This window comes from Leptonychotes weddellii, chromosome 3 (genome assembly GCF_054177405.1).
Source record: "Leptonychotes weddellii isolate Sample4059 chromosome 3, ASM5417740v2, whole genome shotgun sequence".
NCBI lineage: Eukaryota > Metazoa > Chordata > Mammalia > Carnivora > Phocidae > Leptonychotes > Leptonychotes weddellii.
Window position 1 is genome coordinate 162,297,626 of NC_138371.1, and position 20,990 is coordinate 162,318,615.

The following is a 20,990-nucleotide window of genomic DNA, read 5'->3' on the forward strand; positions in this document are numbered from 1 at the left end:
GATTTCATTTTGAAACAATTGGTCTTGAAGTTCCAGGAAAACAGTTGTTGGAAATTTTATGAAATCAAAGCCAATGACTTAGGTAATTGGTTATGAAAAAGAAATATACCACAGGGCCATGTGTGTGTGTCTTGTGAGTACATGTGAATCAAGATTATCTGCTCTACAACTGTATTCAGTCTTTGAATCTGTATCTTTCCTATATGGAATCATTGAATACCTACACTGGATAGCTTTTGGGGGGTAGGGGGCGAGGAATCGGCTGTTTTAGAAATAATCCATTGTCTGCAAATATTTAAGTTTGCAAATGCCTTGAAAATAGGGACTTTTTGTCCCAATGCTTGGGACCACAACCTACAACCAGCGGGAAGCCTGCTTCTCCCTCCCCAACCCCCCCTGCTTATGTTCCCTCTCTCGCTGTGTCTCTCTCTGTCAAATAAATAAATAAAATCTATTTTAAAAAAATAAAATAAAATAAAATGCAGGAAGTAAAATTATCAGGTACTAAATATCGAAGTGCTAACATTTGTCTTCAGTGCTCAACGAAACCCCAAGCAAATGCATTAGGTGTTTGGCAATTTCATTTCCTTGACTGGTAGGTAACAGGAGAAGTTGGAACCTTGTATGGTGTACTTCTATGAACCACAGCTTCCAAAGAACCAATCATGTATATGGTTTTCTCTTCGTGCCATCACATACCCAGAAACACAGTCCACCATAAATAATCTATTACAAATTCTACTTTGGAAAATAAATAGGGAAGGGTTCAAGTTAATATAAACACTGAGTGTAAACACAAAAAGGCTCGAATTCTATTTCAACACTCTAAAGTTGCATTGTTCTTAAAGGGCGTGGCACTGGGAGATGCAAATACACTCCTGAAACCATCCCTTCTTCTATCCTGCCAACAAATACTAATCAGCTACAAAGTGTCCAATCCTGGGTTCAGAGGCTTTTGCAATAACATAATAGACGGGCTCTATGAGGACTGGGGCCCCAAGGCTAAGAGAAGAGACAGGCAGTCAACACATAATTACCTAAATTATAATTTAACCATAATTGGGACAAGGACTATAAAGATGTGATTTAAAACATAACCAAATTTTAAAACTTTATGTGAAATAAAATGTCACAGGCTCATTGTTGTAAACATCTGGGTTTTTTTTTTTTCTCCATTTTCTTTATGTCAAAATAAATGATAATGTTTAAAGTAAAGGGGCAGGGAAGAAATGATAAGAGAAGATGAAGATTTCAGTCATAAAATGAAAATCGAAGTTCAGCCCCACGGTGTCACAGAAGAGCTACAAAGTCAAATAGTTGAGGGGGATCAATGGACTATATATAGCAAAACCATATGGAATTTCGATCCAGCCAATTTCCACCTGCTCCCACCTCATGTCAGAGCACTATGCTTTCATATGTATTTATCAGTATTTATTCCTGTTGAAACTGGCCCAGAAATACTATTCCAGTTTCTCTTGAAATGGTTGCACAAAAGTGATAAACTGTGTCATAAAGATACTTTGATGCGTTTTCTGACTTGTCACAAAGAACTACAAAGTTGAAGTTGTCGTGTGCCTGTGATTGGGGGGGGGGACTTTAAATAACAGTATTTGAATTAAGATAAATCACATACCCCTAAGGTAATGCCAAAGTACTAAGCATACTAACACAAGAAATTGGGATACACTAGGAAAGTCATGAGTACCAAAGACTGCCTAGCTCCAAGCCAGCTGAAAACTGAGGCAACACAAATATGAAATTAATGAAAACTGAGGAGTTTGGGAGTATTAACATCATAGCACAAACACAGAGTGAAGTGGAGAATTTCTATATTATGATATACATATCACTTAATATGTACTCTACTGGGAAATAAAAGAACACAAGTAAAATGTGATACTCACAAATTCCTGAGATATTACATGATTACCACTTTGAACAAGGTACAAGCTTCCCAAATCTTATCTTTTTAACATTTTATTGGACAACCACAAACAGTGCTTTCTCTGTTACTAATAAGCTGTATTTCCATGTATGATTATTATGGAGGGAAAAAAAACAGGAATAAAGAGTAATCAGAACATTCTAATAGATTAAAAATGTATATCAAAATGGTGCAATATTTACCAGCTGTGGGCAAGAGCTATAATAATCACCTTTACAGAGATTACTGACAAAATAACAATAGTAATCAAATATATGTAACTGTGTAACTATTTAAACTCCTAACAAAGGCTTTTATGACACTATTAGCATTAGCAGTAAACAAGCAACTCCCATAAAATATGACTTAATATCACCCTGATAAGAGTTTAAGTACATATAACCATTGTTATGTGAAAAGACACGATTTTTAATATGTGACAACCCGACAGGATTTAATTACCACACCTACTTCAAAACTATTAGCTGTTTCATTCAAACCTGAAAAAACAATATTTATACGGCTATTGAGAATCATTATGATTGATGCAATCTTTTGTGTTATTCCTTTTATAGTCACTTACATTTGTTATTATGAACAAGGAAAAAAAAAGAAAGGAGAAATGTGTGTTTCTGTTTTGCAACAAAGCTTTTCTGATGATGACTAACTTCTTCCTTTGAACACAAAAAGCCTCTTTAACTAACGTACATATAAATATGTTCTTTACAATGTGCACCAAGCAAGGAAAGAAGAAAAAAAAAAAAAAAAAGCAAGCCTGTAGGACTTAAGCCAGAATTAAAAGCAACCTAGGCAAGATGAGTACATGAAAGCTGTCAGGATAGATGTTATTCTTACTCTCAATTTCTTACAGCTCATCTGCTCTCAAGGAAGAAAAACCATAGTTTCTTTTAACCATATCCACAACAGATCTCACCTGAAAGGAAACACAGCCAGTGATTTGGCATGAATGGGCACATTACCAATTTTCCAGCATCACTACTGAATATTTATGTCGGTGACGAATGATGACACCAATGAAATATTTTAACACGAAGCCTTGCCTTGTAAATCGTCTCGATGCTGTGTCAAAACAACACCTACCATAAATCAGAGGTTTTGGGACCAGTATTTCTTGTTCTAACATGCTACCTGCGCAGCAGAATCACTTGTGTGAACAGGCATAGATTAATGTGTGCTAAGCACAGCCATCTTCCCTCCTAACTTATAGAGCTATAATTTAACAGGCCTATTATCGTCAACGTAATTTTGACAGTGCTGAAATATTATACTTGTTAAAAATATGCACTTAGCACTAACTCCAGTGGTCATTTGAACGGAATAAACAGAGAGATATCCCTACAATTATCTGGCTTCTCTACCGAGGACTCTTCAAGCAAGAATGTTGACAACTGATTTTATAAAGACTCCAGCAAGACAGTTTTTCTGATAGTATTAGCTCACCGCGCTGCTTTCAGTTCACTTTTCACTTTGCCTCGAGTTGTTTATTAGCAGCTTATAGTGGATGCTAACGTGTCCCTTTCCAGTTTCAAGAAACAAAACAATCGTTCAAACCTCCATCACCCGCCTCTCCCCAACGCTCAACTCCCACCCATGCATATCTCAAAATTCAGGATAGCTTAGATTTGTGAAAGCATCTCCAGAGCCTCATTTCCCGCTCAAATTAGAAATCTTAATCCTTTGGGCAACCTAGATTTTGGATTAGGAGGACACACAAATAGGTCTCTCACTATTCACTATGCCACTATTCATGTTCCATACATTCCTGGGTGCAAGCACTTCCCACCAGGAGAATAAAATTGACCAAAGAAAAAGTTACTACATTTATTTTTCTCCTTTTGTACTACTTTAGCCCTAACTTAATCTGTAAGGGGCGAAAAAAAGGATATATGTTTGTACTCTTCTGAGACTGGACCCATAAAGGAACACACACGCCGCTGCAGAAAAACCAGTCATGTAAAATGAGCACACTGGGGACGCCTGGGTGGCTCAGTCGTTAAGCGTCTGCCTTCGGCTCATGTCATAATCCCAGGGTTCTGGGATCGAGTCCCCCATCGGGCTCCTTGCTCAGTGAGGAGCCTGCTTCTCCCTCTCCCTCTGCTGCTCCCCCTGCTTGTGCTCTCTCTCTCTATGACAAATAAATAAAAATCTTTAAAAAAATAAAATAAAATGAGCACACTGTCCACAACCCAATATTAACTCTGCACTTCCCTGAGAGAATAAACAAACACCAACATCTACCGACCCCAGCGGCTCACTTTCTTAAAGCCAAATTAACAAACGGGAAGCAAACAAATATTTATATGGAATCCACTGCGGTCGATGCATTCAGCCAAGTGTTATGTCACCATTTCTAGGCATGAAGAACCAGGACAACTCTCCATGCATCTTGTCTCCAAAATGAAGGGTGAAATTCTAGAGACTTGACAAGACTAGAACGTCTCTACGGACTCTGCTGGCGTGGAAGAAAACTGAAGAAACTGTCTGGTCCTATTTCTCCCTAAACTCATGTCATACGAGCCACCATATTCTACCCTTAAGGAATCTGAATATATATCTAGTCAAGAGGTCAGTGGCTGCCTCTTCCAGTCACTAGGCGAGAAGTTATCAGTTAAGAAATCCAAGTGACCTTGTTTGACATGCCAGATATTCTGGGACAACACTGTAATTCATTATTCAAGAGTTCAATGTCTCAAACATAATAAATTACAACAGCGGTTTTAAAACTCTGTATCAACAGTACAAAATACAGACTCTAGCTATAAAAAATGGAATTTCTAAGCTTTAAATTAAAAAAAAAGTAACATAAAATAAAACAGGTTTTTGCAATAAGGTGCCCTTACATTATATTCCTGAAATAATGTAGATCATGCTGCCCTCTTGTGCCAGACATAAAAAAATAAAATGAATTCACCCCATCCAAGGAAAACATGGTTTACAGGGAATACAGAAATTCTCTCTTAATTTCTGAATGATTTCCTTTTGACCTGGCATTTGTGTTACCTATGTATTAAGATCTGACAGAACGGAGATGGTGGAAGACAAATGTTGATCAGGGAAGAGGCAGGTGCCGCACACAGCAGACCACGTCCACAAAGGCACTCCTCAACGCAAGGTGCAAGCAGAATGTGTGCAAAATGCTGGGACAGCTGAAAATGTGTGGCTATACACAATACCATTCCCAAAATCCACAGAGGAGGGAAGGGTAAAAATAGCGGAAGGAAGGGAAAAAGAAGAAAACTAGCTTTTGCCGTTCTGAGATGACACACTAGCTGATTCAGATTTTCCCAAACAGCTGAAGATTGATTGGTTTATGAAAAATCAGAGGGTAGTAAGATGGTGCATTACAGAAGCAAAAAAGCTACGTAAACTTCATGCAACCACACATAGGTCCAAAATGGAGAGAAACTGAAGTCGTGGAGCTTGGAGAGATGGAACCTTGTGAAAAATCAGAGCTCTGGGGTGTGGTTAGAGAGACGTGGCTACCGAGCAGAAACGTGCACTGTGCAGGTTCACCTTGTCCTTCTCCCTAAATCCAAGTCAGTGAGCCTGGGATGTTGATGGGGCAGCCAGAGTTTCGGGACCCTTCACTGAAGGCTCAGTTCTCTGCATAAACTCGAAGGATCTCCCACTGATGAACAAGATGGGAGAGGCATGGGAGGGAGGCAGCACATCGGGGGTGGGAGCACCCTTGAACAAATGTAAAAAGACATTTCCACAATCCGGATCAGGGTCACCGAGAATATTCCGGCAACAGTGGGAACTGAAGGTGACCATGGAAGGGAACACTAGCAGGACACCTGCAAATCCACACGAGGCTATGGTGCCGGCCGCCCCAGTCACCACCCCAAGTCTCGCTGGCTGGAAACTATCCCCTGTACCCTCTCTTTTCCAAACTCCAGGACGGTGTCAGGATCATAGGAAATGGACTGACTTCTCCCGGAGAGGGTACTCTGAATGACAAATTACTGAGAAGAGAACGATGTGCTTCCTCATCTCTCCAAGCTGCTCAGAGGACCCTCTGTAACTCAGGGGGCGCGACATCACACCGAGCACTTGTATCCACTTCATGTGGCTATTTAACAGAACTTAACAATTGAGCGTATCCGCCCCTCAGCTCTAGCGGGGAGTTGTTTTTTAATATCGTATAACCATTAAAGTACATACAATCAATGATGTCTACTAGGAACCATAATTCAAGGCTTTTGCTTATTCTTCCCAGTGGTTTAAAAACTACAAAAATTTTAACCAAATGGTAAAATCTACCACGTAAAATATTTTTAATTAAAAAAAATATATTTTTTTAATCTACCACCAAAAAGAGTAAATAATTCAGGGCCCCTAAACATTCTGAGCAACCTAGGCCTATCTCTGGTGTCCTTACTTGGGCTTCTATTTTCTTGAAGGAAGAAAGCCCGGCTAACAGACATGGGAGGGGGGAGGCAAGATAAACAGTAGTGGGCTACTCTAAGATTAGCGACCCTGAAGATTTAGACTCGTCCCAAATCCTTGAATAATAAATAAATCAGCATGTGGAGAAGCCTACAGGTCTTGAACAGGAAGAGCCTGGTTAACTGTGGCCACAAGCGTTCAGAGGCTGTGATAACAGAAATGCAGTCCCACTTACTGCTCCAAACTTTATGACTGTAGCTTTCAAATTAACTGGCAAAGTGGAGCGACTTCCTGGCCATCAGATACATAGGGCCCCCAATCCCTTTCTGACCACAGCTGCAACAAGACTGCAGACTCGTGGGGGCCTCTGCAGGTCACCATTCCTGTGCTCTGCACAGGGCCTGAGTTAAACAAACATGTGGAATGAAATGCACAAAATGCTTTCCTGAACAGTCTTATTTAACCCTCATGACAGCTTTGTGAAGCACGTAGGGCAGCTCTTCTTTCCAGTTCCCAGGTGAGGAAGTTCCAACCCACTGTGGCTAAGAAACCATAGGTGCTGACCAGGCGCTGCGTGGTGTTCTGAGCCCCGTGAATGTACCGATCTGCTTTATTCCCACAATATCTTTTTTTTTGTTTAAGATTTTATTTATTTGTCAGAGAATGAGAGAGAGAAGCAGACTCCCCGCTGAGCAGGGAGCCCGATGTGGGGCTCGATCCCAGGACTCTGAGATCATGACCTGAGCTGAAGGAAGACGCTTAACCGACTGAGCCACCCAGGCACCCCTTATTCCCCCAATATCTTGCTAAGGGAGGAGTATACAGCATCCTCATTTCACAGATAAGAACATTGAGGCACAGAGAAATTAAGTAACTAGCACGTGAGGATTAACAGAACCATAACCAGCTATTACAATTAGTAGCTAGCACCAGGTCTGAACCCAAGCAGCTGGATCCACGGTCCACGCTGTTAACCACGACAACATCCTGCTTTGAGATTCGCCTGCCCGGCAGCATCGACACCCTTTGGCCTGGGTCACGCGGCTAGTTAACAAGCCAGCCCACCTCCCTGCCTGGACAAGTCCTGTCAATTATCTCCTGCCGAAACAAAGCCTGAACAGTGGGAACAGATGTTGATGGACTGACTCTTCCTAGGAACCCAGGTCAGGGGGCTGCCTTCAGAAGCAAGACAGGTCAAAGGCCTCAGACTGGAGGCACCTCCAGGTGCACTCGTGGCAAGAACTTACCGTTACAGATCTATGTGCAAAGTGAACACTCATTTATTTTCCACAGACACAAACACCGGAATAGAAGCTTCTATGCCCCCCACCCCATAGTCAGATTTTGTCTGGTAGGAGCTAACCATTAGTGGAGCTTTTCGTAGAACAGGAATCAACACACATAGCCATTTCTCCCAAGCCTCTCCTCCGTTTCCAAATGCTGAAATGTGATCGGACACTTAACTGTGTCAACAAGGCCGACTGACTGAGAAAACTTGGTGTCTGACTTACCTATTGGGTTTCTATCAAAGAACAACACTGGAGCTCTCAGAATGGACTCGAACATCTTGTTGTGCAAAGTTTGTGAAGAATGAACGAGGACGTAGAATACAAACAGAGATCTCGCTGTGCCAAAAAGGACAGTAGCCACAGTTAAACCTGAAAGAAGGAACATCGCTCAGAGAACTTGTCCTTTCTTCAGCGATACCAAAGCATGTCGGGCACGTTAGAGAGATATTATGTATTTTATTCCATAAAACACCATAGATTCTCTTAAGAGTTCGATGCATTTGTAAGATACATTTATAAAGGAGAATAGAATTTCTTTTTCTCTCATTAAAGAGATACTATATGTAAAAAAAAAAAAAAAAAATCAGGTGTAAACTACAATTTCATGCTAGGCTTCCCTAATTCAATGACAAGTTCTATTAATAACTCAGAAGAAAAAGAATTATAAAAACTAGTTGATCTTCCCTTCTCTGTATTTCAAGTTTTACTATTTACACGTCTCACAATCTAAAACCGTGGTATGCTCGGACGCCGGCATGTGAGTTAAACAGGGCGCGGAGGGAAATGATGTACCATTTCTTTGTAGAAAATACCCAGGGTGGCTTTTAAAGAATATGAAAATACCATATTAATTGTCAAGTAGAAAATCTCTCAACTGAATTGCAAGAAAATACTAAATCTGGGTTTGCGTGAAATAATCTCCATGAGCCACTAATCCCTCTCACCCCAAGTGTTTTATACAAAAACACAAAGCATTTTTAAATGAATGTAATCATTTAAATTATAGATTTTTATTAAGGACATAAATCAGTACCTATCTCCTGAACTCCCAATGCTAAACAGACTAGGGGTAACTTCTGTGATAAAGACCCCATCAAGTGCATTTTTCCCCTTCAGAGGACACCTCACTGTTGTTTAGACTCTCAAAGCTGCTCAAATGCCTGAACTCTGTCCACAGGCGTTTTCCTGAGCCCCCCCCCCCCATCCCACTTTAAAGTGCAGTAAAACTGCTCCTTCCTCCCTCTGGGCTTCTCACGGCCCACCAGTGTGGAAGGTAAACGGCTCAGGTGTTCAGGTTTCTTAGCAAGTGATCCACGAAATAAATACCAAATTTCAGTAGGTTTTCACAAAGATCACTTGGTCTATCTATGCAGAAAGCCTGTATGAGTGTTTCCAGTGAGAATACTTAAAATTTTAGATGAGGCTTTCCTTTAAAAACTATGTGATGCCACATATATTCTAAGCACTCTTGTGAAAACAGAGCACTGTGTTAATATTAGTCTGGCAAGCCAAATGTTAAATTAATCACACAGTTGGGGACACGATAACATTGTGATCTCAAGGTAAGAAAGAGAAGGAATCCTAATTCCCAGACACTGGATTTTTTCCTGCTTAGCTTCTCTCTTAAGTAATTAGTGAAGCCCAAGAGATGAGCAGTATGGGGAAGAGAGCTTTGCATACCTGCGAGGGCATAATGCTTTTACGTGGGGGAACCTTGCTGCCAGAGGATTTCATCCAAGTTCAATAAAAGCCAGGGGTTTATTCAGACAGAATTGGAACAATCCGAACCACAGGGTGAGGATCCGTTTCTAATCCCCTTGCCCATCCAAATAATGATATAAGATTTAGCTAAAGCAACCTATTAGAATAGACAATAGCCACAAATTTCCAGTGGCTGATTTTCTGAATGCTCAATCCTGGTTTAACTTCCAAAATCCAGTACAGAGCAAATTAAGAGTCTTCATTCAACCTCTTCTAGTAGATTTTAAAAATAATTATTCTAATTAATTCACAGAGTAAATGCGACTCAGACTCTTAATCTGTTAAGACATTACTGAATTACTCCTGGAAGCCCTAGTTACTCACACAGGCTCATTGTAAGCACCTCAGACTCCCGGATAATAAACGGAATGATTAAATTTTACCTGAATAAATTCCTAAGTACCAGGCAAGATCGAGCTTCTCAGTGACATTTTCTTTTCCATTTACCGTGACATTCAGGGCACTTTGTTCATTTGCCCTGTGGAAAATGGAAAAAAAAAAAATTTTTTTTTTTTTCAACTATAGATGGAATTTAGATAAGTACAAAAAGAAAAAATAAAATTAGCCTGAATTTGGGAAACATGATTTATGCTGGAAAAGGACTCCCAGCACGCAGGGCCTCGGGTACATCTACCTTATAAAAATTCAACTTTCAGTTCTCAAAACTGTCCGAGGATCCGACATGGGGAGAGCCTGTGGGAGGGTCATACTCCACCAGCAAGAACTTTAGTTTTTCTTTCTCTTTGGGGAAAGTAAGGGAGGATCAGGACAGGAGGCTGAACAAATCCACCTCCACCCGACTCTGGGGGAAAGAGGCTGCCTGTTGACTTGGTGGCCCCTTGCATCAGACCGGAAACAACTCACCAATAGGAGAGCCACCAGTCCTGAAGAATGTAGGCAACCTAGAACAGGGAGGCAAAAAGATCACACATCACTTAGCACGCACCTCGACACTCTCACTCACCCAAACGGACCGTTGAAAGGCTCTGGAAAACGGACATGGTTCTTCCAGCTCTGGTCTATGCCAAGCCCAGCATCCCAAGTCACAACACATCAAGTGTGTTGAGTGACACAAATAATCTCGGTGATACGTTAAAATCTTTAAAGAACATTTTTTTTTTCTAGAAGCTCTCTGTCATGTACACGCAACACCACTAAACCTCAGTTTCTCTGTCCCCCAAGACAGCACGTTTCAATGCAAATCCAAGTGGACTGCAAAATACGGTAATAATAAATACATAGAGGGAAAGCAGTACTGTAAACATCAAGCTGAGGCCACAAAACAAAATAAATGCCCTTATTTACCTGCGCTATGATGTTTAGTAGAATGAGGAACACGATGGCCAACCAGTGAGCACCGGCTATTAGGTAATTCTTGTAGGCCTTAAGACCAACTTTTCCTTCTGAACGACTCTCCTCTGACACAGCAACCTGTGTACTCTCGTTCTGAGAAGGGAAAGGAAAAAACAAGGGAAGCAGTAAGAGACAAAATTTTGTATAATGTACCCCAAAACTTCAAAAGTTCAACAGTGCGCTCCGTTGGCAAAGCCATGAGCAAAGAGGCCCATCTTCTACACTGGTAGGAGTGCAAAATGGTACAGCTCCTCTGGAGAAGGGTGGTGTAAAAGGATCTAGCCAAACCATCCATGTATTCATCATCAGACCCACCCATCCCACTTCTAGGAATCTATTAGCAAAAAGGAAATATTGTCTGTACAAGGTTATTCACTACGGCGTGGCTTTGCTTGTATTTCCAGCACATGCACAATGTACCCAATTCACATATAAATGCAAAAGCTTATTCCACAATAATAGACAAGAGAATATGGAGCTAATGTATCACCGAGATTATTTGTGTCACTCAATGATGGAATCACAAAACATAGTTAGGAGCTCAAAATATGAGCCAAATAGAGTAAACAGTTCAAAGAGCAAGAGTAACGGGCGTCGGGATAGCAGGGGATAGCAAGTGGTCTGAAATCTTTGGTTCCTGAATTTCAGAGAGTGATTCCCGAGTCTGGACTGTGAGGGACTCATCTCCATCCTTATCAGAATCATCCAGGCTCCTAGATTTGGATTGTGAGGGTTTGGACATTGAAGACTACCTATGCATATTTTTAAGGGAGATGCAGAGCATTTCTGCACATCTATCTGGAGAACATAGAATGCACTGTAGATTCACATAAGCCAAGGATGTCCTTGGGTGTATGCGGGCCTCTGTGGTTTCAAAGATGGTTGAGATGTGATTCTTGAACTTGCAGCCCCGTGACATTCTCCATCCAACACCCAAAGGAGAGCCCTGATCAGGCCTGCTCCCTTCATTCTGTTTTAATTCTACCAAGTCCATGGAACAAGGCCTTGGAACCTTAGAATCCACTATGGGACCAATGAAGAGGTCATGTGCAGAGCAGAATGAAGATGCATGAGGACACTGAGAGAAGACAGGACCAGGGCATGCGGCAAGAGGAAAACTCACGGCTTGCACCTCCAGCGCGCCATCTTTCAGCGAGGGTCTGGACGATTGCTGGGACCAAACAGAAGACTCTGAGAAGCTCCGAGTCCTCAGAGCGGGAGATCCTGGAGCTGGACTCTCGTCAGCCTCCTCGTTTTCCTTCTTTAAAAGGGAGCCAAAATCTACCCCGGACTTCAGAAACTCCGTGTAAGTCCCCTTCTGCACCATTTTGCCCTAAAATAAAAATAAAAGAATTTGATACGAGTTCATGTGCCTCTGATAACACTACTCTGACACTAATCAAAAAAAGTTAACTGGTCTTAAATGACCATATTCGTAAGAAAATTACCCTTAGGCCTGGAATTCTGGTTGACACATCTAGTGCAACTCAACTGGACACAGAATCGAGCATTCTGTTCTCTGTCAAATCCTGTGTGAGGTGCTATGTAGCCATGAGTTAAGGATGGAGGTCACGAACTACCACAGGCATTTAAAGAAGCAAAAATTACAGACGTTGGTAGGAGTCTCAATATAGTCTTTTTAGACAACATGGAAATTGAGGCCAAGTGTCACATATTCAAAAGAACAAGGTCAAGCTGGGGAGGATATTCCAGGGAAGAATGAAGCTTGACACAATGCGGACACCTGCGTGGTCAGAGTCATCCATCAAATCTCTGCTGCCCACGGCCCTGCCGTCACGTGCTGCACTGGGACCAGACACGGGGGAGGTCGTCTTTACTCTCCAACTGCCCATAAACTCAGGAAGTTCCCAACTGCAAATTGGGATATTCCCAATATTCCCAATATTCCACCTGCTAATGTCATTAACTTAGGCGACCATCAGACTGGGGTGACTCTAATGTCTCGGGAGGGTCCGTCTACACAAGCAAACCAAACCCTAAGCCAGAGTCAATGCACTCAAATCCATGAAAATAAAGCTTCACAATCACAAGCAGCCAAGCAGGCTTTCCAAAATCAAGCAACTCCTGAAGCTTGAGCAAATCAAATAATTTTCTTGAAACCCACGTGACACATCACTGCACATTCCCCTTCCTTACAAAGTTACAGAAAATAAAGTGCAGGTATCTTCACTGGCTTCTCACTCCCATAAAAGAATAGGCAGCTATTCTACTCAGTGGCAAACAACATATTAAGCGAAATCCCAGGGTGCCAAAAAAAGCAGAGGAGGGCAGCTCTGGGGAAGGCAGGCCAGGTGAAGGCAGGCGGCCCAGGAGCCCCCTGGTACCCCTCCGATCCTGTGCCCTGACATGGGCCACTGAGAAAAACCCAACGAAGCTTTGGGGAACCAGTCTGATACTGGAGAATTAGAAAATTATTCATGATATAGTGTGTCTTGTTCCATCTGGGAGGCAAAATTCATATGCCTTATTTAATGAAATTACCACTTTCCACTTAGTAAATGCAGATGCACAAGGAAACGACGAGGAGTCGAGAGACAGCAAGCTCATGCAGCAGCCCAGCACAGACAACTTCCAGAGGGGACGCGAGGACAGCCATCCCCACCCAGCTGCTCGAGAGGGACCGCACGAACACTAGGGATGGATCCAACTCATCCAGGGGAGCTCACTGGTGGACAAATGTTTGCTCTGATAGCACTAAAATTGGGAGTGATGTATTCAGCAAGAGCAATAAGGAGACTGGCTGACCAGCTTGTTCTCCCACCCACTGGTTCTGTACTCATTAATCCCGCCAACACTGGGGCTTTACCAGACTCGCTTCACCCCTGTTCTCCAGATTGGGGAATCGGAGCTTCTTTATTCCCAGAGGGCCGCAGAAGCACCGACATGGGGAAGTGCTTCAAAAGAGGCAGAGATTCTGCACTCTTGTCACCCTTCTTAGGGCAGAACTTCATTTGATTAAATGAGGATGTGACCAAGGGCCTGAGGCAGCAGACCAGGGTTAATGACCCAGGGGCTAAGGCTCTGAGGCAAATACGCCAAGGAGTGAAACATCAAACCATCACTAAGGCCGGAAAATTCTCACTAATCTCCACCTCCCAAACCCATGCTAACTGTTGGGGGTTGAATTGTGGCCCCCAAAAAGATACATTCGAAAAAAAAAAAAAAAAAAAAGATACATTCGAGGCCCAAATAGGATACCTGTGGATGGGACCTAATTTAGAAATAGGATCTCTGTAGATGTGATGATGCTGAGGTCATACTGGAGTAGGGTGGACCCCAAAGCCAATATGACAGACGTCCTTGTAAGAGGAGAGACCAGATGCAGTGAACACCATGTGACAACAGAGCTACGGACCATAGTGCCGCGGCTACAAGCCAAGACCAGCAAGGACAACTGGCAAACACCAGAAGCTGGGAGAGGCGATGAAGGATTCTCCCCAGGAGCCTTCAGGGAGAGCACAACCCTGCCGGCACCTTGGTTTTGGACTGGTAGCCTTCAGAAGGGTGAAGATGATAAACTTCTGCTGTTGAAGCCCCCCACTTTGTGGTACTTTGTGATGGCAGCTCTAGAAACTGATACACCAGCCTGAGCCCATGCATCCGACTTCTAATTGCTTCTGCTGTTGGCCCTCCAGCAAACATAAGAGAGATCTTTTAAAACCATGCATCAGACCACATCACTCCTCTGCTCTGGACTGTCCAATGGCTTCCAACCCATTACCGGGCCAGCAGCCCACTGCTCTGAGCCCCTCTCCCTCACACTCCCCGGCTTCCTCTGCCTCAGACACACTTCCTCCAGCATGCCAGGTCAGGTCCTTCCTTAGAACCCTGCAGCTGGACCACCTGCCTCAGCCGCCTCTCCCCCAGGTGACCGCCTGGCCAGCACCTTCATGTCACTCAGGTCCCCTGAGGCACCACCTCCCCATGGAGGCAGTCATGAGATCAGCTGCCCCCCACCCAACTCCTTCCTTACATCTACCCCCATAAGGATGGAAGCGCCATGATGGCAGGGACTGGTCTGACTTATTGCTGCCCAGACTCTCCCATGTACTGGACATGCTCAAAGCCCTGTGCTCGGAGACGAGCAACCAACGATACCCTGGAGAGCACATCTCCACCAAGGGTGCTCCGCTTTCCAACAACGCCTGTTATTAATGGAAGATGCTCTCTGAGTAAACTGCAGATGACAAAAAGACACAAACAGGTCTTAGTAGCTCTGATTTCCAAATAATACACTTTGCCGTACATCGTGGAAGAGGAATACAAAAGCTCTAAATAAAATAGCATCATTATCCTGAACAATTTTTACCAGAACAGTTAACATTTATAATTATGAGGTAGCAATTTTATCTACTTTAGGGTAATATGGCTCAGAATGCAATAGTTACATTTCTACATGTCTTTGGATTCATGCTCAAAGGCATGAGTACCAGCTCTGGGGAGAACGGGATGCAAAACTGAGGGAGCAGAGGGAATTTAGCACAAACCCAAGGGGAGACTTGCTGGGAGGTCTCACTGTCAACACACCTGAGTGCTAGCAAGTTCCACAGACTTCTAGAAATTACTTACATCTTTCAATATCAGAATCTGACTTGCAGCTTTTAGGTACTGCAACTGATGAGTCACTAAGATTGTGATCTTCTCATGCAAGGTTTGACAAATACACCTATAAATGTAAAAGGTACAGTATGCAAAAACCACATTAATGGGGGTGCTCCAAATTGAAAAACACACATTTGAAAACACAATGAGACAAAGACAACACAGGAATCAAAGATCTGTAGTTTAAGTACCAGTGCAAATACAAATCAAATACAAATGTAAATCAATGAACCCAACCAGGTCCTCAAATTTATCAGCAGCAAACTTGAGTCTAGCTCTGCTAAGAGATTCTAAAAAGGAGTCCAGTGAAAGAGCCACCAAGTGCTAAGGGTCCCCCTGACCAACTAAAACTCAACAATTATTTATATATTTCATGATGGAAAACAATTGAGCAATACTGAGATTCAAAACCTGACTGAGCAAAAATACTACTTATTTCATCCCTGTATAGGAGGAATGGGAGGAGGGAACTATGTCATACAAAAATGTTTCCCTTTTTGTCTCCTAGGTGATTATAATTTATGATGTATATACCAGCCCAGAAAATCCTAAATACTCAGTGACCTTCACCAAAGTGCATTTTCTTTCCTTTTTTTTTTTTTTTTAAGATTCTGTTTATTTGAGGGAGAGAGAGTGAGCACATGAGCAGGGAGAGGGGCAGAGAGAGAGAGGGAGAATCCCTAAGCAGACTCCCTGCTGAGCTCGGAGCCTGCCACGGGGCTCAAACCCAGGACCCCAAGATCATGACCTGAGCCGAAGGCAGACACTTAACGGACTGAGCCACCCAAGCATCTTCAAAGTGCATTTTCTAGATACTTCTTCCCAAATACTATTAGAAGACAAATGCTGGCATGGCCTAACTAGTGTCTACAATGTCCCCACAGTCCCATCCAGGGAGCACATTGCCTTTCATCAGGACTGAAAACCTTCCCAATATGAATATGAAAGAAGAGAATCCAAATGGCCCAAACCATAGTGGAAATCATCCAGAAGACACACTGATTCTCTCAGACAAGAGCCCCCCTCTCAGTACTCAACTCAAGTGTTTTTCTACAGTAATCCCTCAAACTGCTCCTCATTTTAAATGTAGAACCCTAGGAGCTCCACTCCATCCTGCACTCCACCATGGTCTGCAACCTCTCCAGCTAAGCAAGTAGCCCAGGTTGTGGCCTCCTGACCACAGGCAGGGCACAAGGACATTCTCTGGGCGCAGGGACATTCTCTGGGTGCAGGGACATTCTCTGGGCACCAGAACATTCTCTGGGCGCAGGGACATTATCTGGGCACCGGGACATTCTCTGCGTGCAGGGACGTTCTCTAGGCGCAGGGACATTCTCTGGGCACCTGAGCCCCCTGCAGAGCCAATCTCAGCAACATGGGCCACAACTCCACCTGCTCATGTGGGTCAGATCAAGAGTTCTGGAGGCACCCAGAACTCTTACCAGCCTGACAAGGTCAGGTGAGCTACCTGACCTCTATGAACCTCAGTGCCTTCATTGCAAAATAAGGCCGCTGACAACTCATAGGGCACGTTGTGGGAAGGGCACTAATCCGCTTGGTAAATGGTCTGTTCACCCTCTTCCCTAACCCACAAGTGGCCCTTTGCTTTGGACTCAGGACAGAAAAGTTCCTAAGGAGACATTTCTGAGACTGGGCCTGAGATCGGAAGACTCCAGGCTGTAGATGTATATACTATTATTCCATTCTTTGCATCCAGAAGGATTGTTTCCCTTTTGACAGGTCCTGGTGTGGCTTTCATTCCTAAGTTTGCTGACCAAGTAAACCCCTCTTCCAGCTTAGCACTAAAGCACTTAATGGAATTGTTTCTCCTTCATTCAAAATTCTGTGCTGGCAGTCCCTGAAGGGGCTGTTAACCAAATCTGATGCGCTGCTATGTCTGAGCTGGGCCAATGCAAAAGTGTTAAAATGTTTTCTTCCTAACATCCACCACAGATAGAGGAATATAAGTACAATGAAGTTATTAGGTGATGGCTTTAAATTTTTTCTAAATCACGCTTTTTAACCAAAATCTCCAGGAAAATACTCTATTTGCCAAATTTTTAAGAGTAAAAATTTCCAAGTCATGCCATCAAAAAAAAAAAAAAGAATGATTCAGTAACAAGTTATTGAACTTTTAACCTGTGTAAGGTCGGTGTTAAGAGGGGCCTTGTACTGTGGTAGAGGGGATACAAGTAAGACAGTCACTACCCTCACTCGTTCCACTGACAGACATTTGTTGGGGTGCCAGGCACTGTCTTAGTAAAGAGGACACAGCCACAGGACCAGAAAACCACGAACACTCTGCATCACGTGGAGGGGGGCACATTCAACAAATACAGAAAATGTACCCTAGGGGCGTGATGTCTGCCATGAAGAAAAAGCAAGGTGAGGGCTGCGATCCTGGGTGTTGGGGACACATGGACCACGAGAGTATCTAGGGGGGAGCATCCCTGCAAGAAGGTACAACTGGGGACAGAAGGTACAACTGGGGACAGAAACCCTCTGCACAAAGGTGCCTTCGTGCATTCACCCTGGAGTTGGCGGTGGGGAGAACTCATCAGTGACCAAGTACGCGCCCCAAGGGCTGTGGGCAGACAGAAGGGCACAGGGCGAGGATGTGCTGGAACAGGGGATGGGGCAGACGGCAAAGAACCTCAGTCGGCTTTTGAGGCTGTGGAGCTGCTCCCTGCACGCAAAGGGCGTCTGCGAAGGCCTGCAACAGCGAAAGTGAACGTAGGAGGCAGCAGGGTGGGGAGATCCAGTAAGGACAGACTCAAAGAACTGATTATGCAGGACGTGGGGGTGTGGGGGAAGGGGCTTCCTAAAATAGGACAGGCTCCACCGCTAAAACCAGTTAGACTGAAACCCATTCACCTGAGGGCCTCCGACCCTCTGCATGAGACAGAATCCACGTAAATGTTTACAACATATAGTTGTAAAACCCGCAAACCTTAATAACCTTGGATATATATTCACGACTGAAGTAAACTGTTAATGGCGAGTAGAAGTGTAATTCATTCACTTTTAATACAAAACACTTCACATTACTGAGCTCAACACAACCGCCATCTTTCAGAGCATATTGTTCAGTCCAATTTTCTAGCTCGTTGAGAACATTCTCAAGCTGCTGCTGAGTAGTTTCCTAAATTGCATTCGTGCTCCCTGCCCTAAGTTTCCCCAAAGGATGCGGTTCTGATTAGCAAACAACAATTTTAACAAGCTTGCTTCTATCAAGTGTATACCCAAAGCCATTAAACCCGAAAGGTGCGAGAGGACTTTATAAATACCTCCCGTGTTCAGAGAAGAACTTGGGGGAGCTTCTGCGATAAGCACACTGACCCTCGGCAATGAAAACACCTCTCGCCTCCCAAGTGACACAAACACAACGGCCAGTGGAATCTGTTCTTGGAGTGATGGAGAACTTGTGCACACCCACCCAGGATGGGGTGACACACATTCGTGACTTCAGGGTGAGGCTCTAGGGGTAGGGAGGCTGGGCTGCTCCTGGCACCACCCAGGGTGTGGGGTGGGGAATCTCTGTCACAGCACTGGGCCCTGTCCCTGAACTCAGTCACAAGCCACAGGGCACTTCCCTGAGGGAAAATTCCTCAAGTCGTGATCGTGATCGGGACGGGACGGGACGGGAAGAGGGGTCAGATCAAAGAGCCGGAGGCCATGTCAAGTGTTAGCTGCTCAGCTCTCCGCGTTCTCAAAGAGTCACTGCTGCTATGCGCTTTTTCTTTAGATTGTGGTAAAACTGGTAGAACATTTACCATTTTAACCATTTTTAAGCTGTATCTCAGGGGCACTGTGGACACCCACACTATTGTGTAACCATCACCACCACCTTCTCCAGAGCTTGTTGTCATGCCAAACCTAAGCACTTCGTACATACACACTCGGGGGGTGGGGGGGGTTCCGCGTTAGGAACCCACACTGAGGGGACACTGAGTCCCAGGCTCCTAGTATGCGGAGCCCAGAGCTGCCTCACGCTAACCCTGCTAAAATCTCTTTACTTTGCTACTTAGGACTTTAAATGAATTGTGTCTCCCCACCCCCACCCCCAAAATTCCCACATTGATGCCTTAATCCCCAGGAATTTAGAATTTGGTGACAGGACCTCTAAAGAGGCAATTAAGTTAAAAAATGAGGCCGTGATGGTGAGCCCTTACCCAATCTGACCTGTATCCTTAGAAGAGATTAGGACATAAGGAGATGGGACATCTGGGTGGCTCAGTCGGTTAAGCACCTAACTTGATTTCAGCTCAGGTCATGGTCTCAGGGGTCGTGAGATCGAGCCCCATTTTGGGGAGTCTGCTGAGATTCTCTCCCTCTGCCCCTCTCCCAAAATCACATGTACATGCACTCTCTCTCAAATAAATAAATCTTTAAAAAAAAAAAGGCCATGAGGAGAAAGCCACCAGGGGTGCGCGCACACAGAGGTGAGACCATGTGAGGACACAGTAAGAAGGAGGCCATCAGCCAGCCAAGGAGAGAGGTCTCAGGAGAAACCAAGGTGCCAAACTTGCAGCCTCCAGGCCTGGGGGAAAAATCTATCTCTCTGGTTTAAGTCCTCCTTTGTAAATGGAGATGTTTTGTGCAACATCATTTGCAAGAACACTGACCTCAGTGCACACATCAGGGCTTCAGGAAGTGCATGGAAAGCGCTCACTGGCTTTGACAAGGTGAACAACAGTAAGGTAACTATGGGGTAGACATGGACGCCATTGAAACAAGAGCGAATTCATGATGCTTCCAAATATGGCAGTCTGGACTCCGCAGGGAGCACAAGTTACGTATGTTAGGCTAACAGTCTGTACAGAGAAGATTCAGAGTTGTCCTACTTCAGTCGTGTGGTGACGAAGCAAGAGCCAATGAAAACAAATTCCAGAAACACAAAGTCAGAGTCAGGAGGTGAGCTAGATTCCAGATATGTAGTTTCAAATTCACGTTAACCCTCCATGTGGGGGCCTGACGTATTAATTCTAATAAGAATCCAGGAAGCCATACTGTGAATAAGGCCTTCTTCAATTCTAGACTTTAAGTGTTTCCTGACCTGCAGGGTAATTCGCACAAAGCAGTGAGGCCGCTCCACAGAAGCGATACGTTGGCACAAGAAACACTGCACTTCTAATGTGCCACCAACAAAAATGATGAAGGAAAAGAACTGGGAGCCAAGTATCACGTTACCGAGTCCCATTCTTCGATTTAAAAACTGCACATCGGCTTTCTTATCCCATCAACAGTGTCTTGGTTATCCATGGCGAGGAGCAAGGGGACATCTGCCATCGTGCCCTCACCCCCTCAAGCATGTCCTCCACTCACGCCACACACAGTGAGCACCATCTAGGTCTTCCTTTTTCTCTCTAAAAATTTCTCTGAAATGGATCTTCCGTGGAGGGAAGGGAGGAGGAGGAGGGAGACCTCAGCAGAACAGGCAGAGTCTTCCAAATCATCCCAGCTTCCCTGAGCTCTTTTCCCCAAACGCTACAGGGGGCATAGAAAACAGAAATGACAAACACGGGCAAACTCACAGTTCAAACAAGTGCCTGCCAACTTCTGCATCCACTGCGCTGAGAGGGTCGTCCAGGAGGTAGATGTCTGCATCCTGATACACTGCTCTGGAA

At 44.0% G+C, this 20,990-nt stretch overlaps 1 protein-coding gene across 5 annotated transcripts in view; it reads right to left on the minus strand.

The window, feature by feature from the left end:
• ABCC4 (ATP binding cassette subfamily C member 4 (PEL blood group)) overlaps positions 1–20,990 on the minus strand; it is a 231,460-nt gene that overhangs the window by 109,823 nt on the left and 100,647 nt on the right. For all 5 annotated transcript variants that reach the window (XM_081815104.1, XM_031028548.2, XM_081815103.1 and 2 more), the window contains 7 exons: positions 20,898–20,984; positions 15,331–15,427; positions 11,864–12,073; positions 10,693–10,833; positions 10,252–10,289; positions 9,771–9,865; positions 7,849–7,995 (listed from right to left, as the gene is read on the minus strand). In XM_081815104.1, coding sequence (XP_081671230.1) covers positions 7,849–7,995; positions 9,771–9,865; positions 10,252–10,289; positions 10,693–10,833; positions 11,864–12,073; positions 15,331–15,427; positions 20,898–20,984 — 815 coding nt within the window. The remainder of the gene's footprint in view (positions 1–7,848; positions 7,996–9,770; positions 9,866–10,251; positions 10,290–10,692; positions 10,834–11,863; positions 12,074–15,330; positions 15,428–20,897; positions 20,985–20,990) is intronic.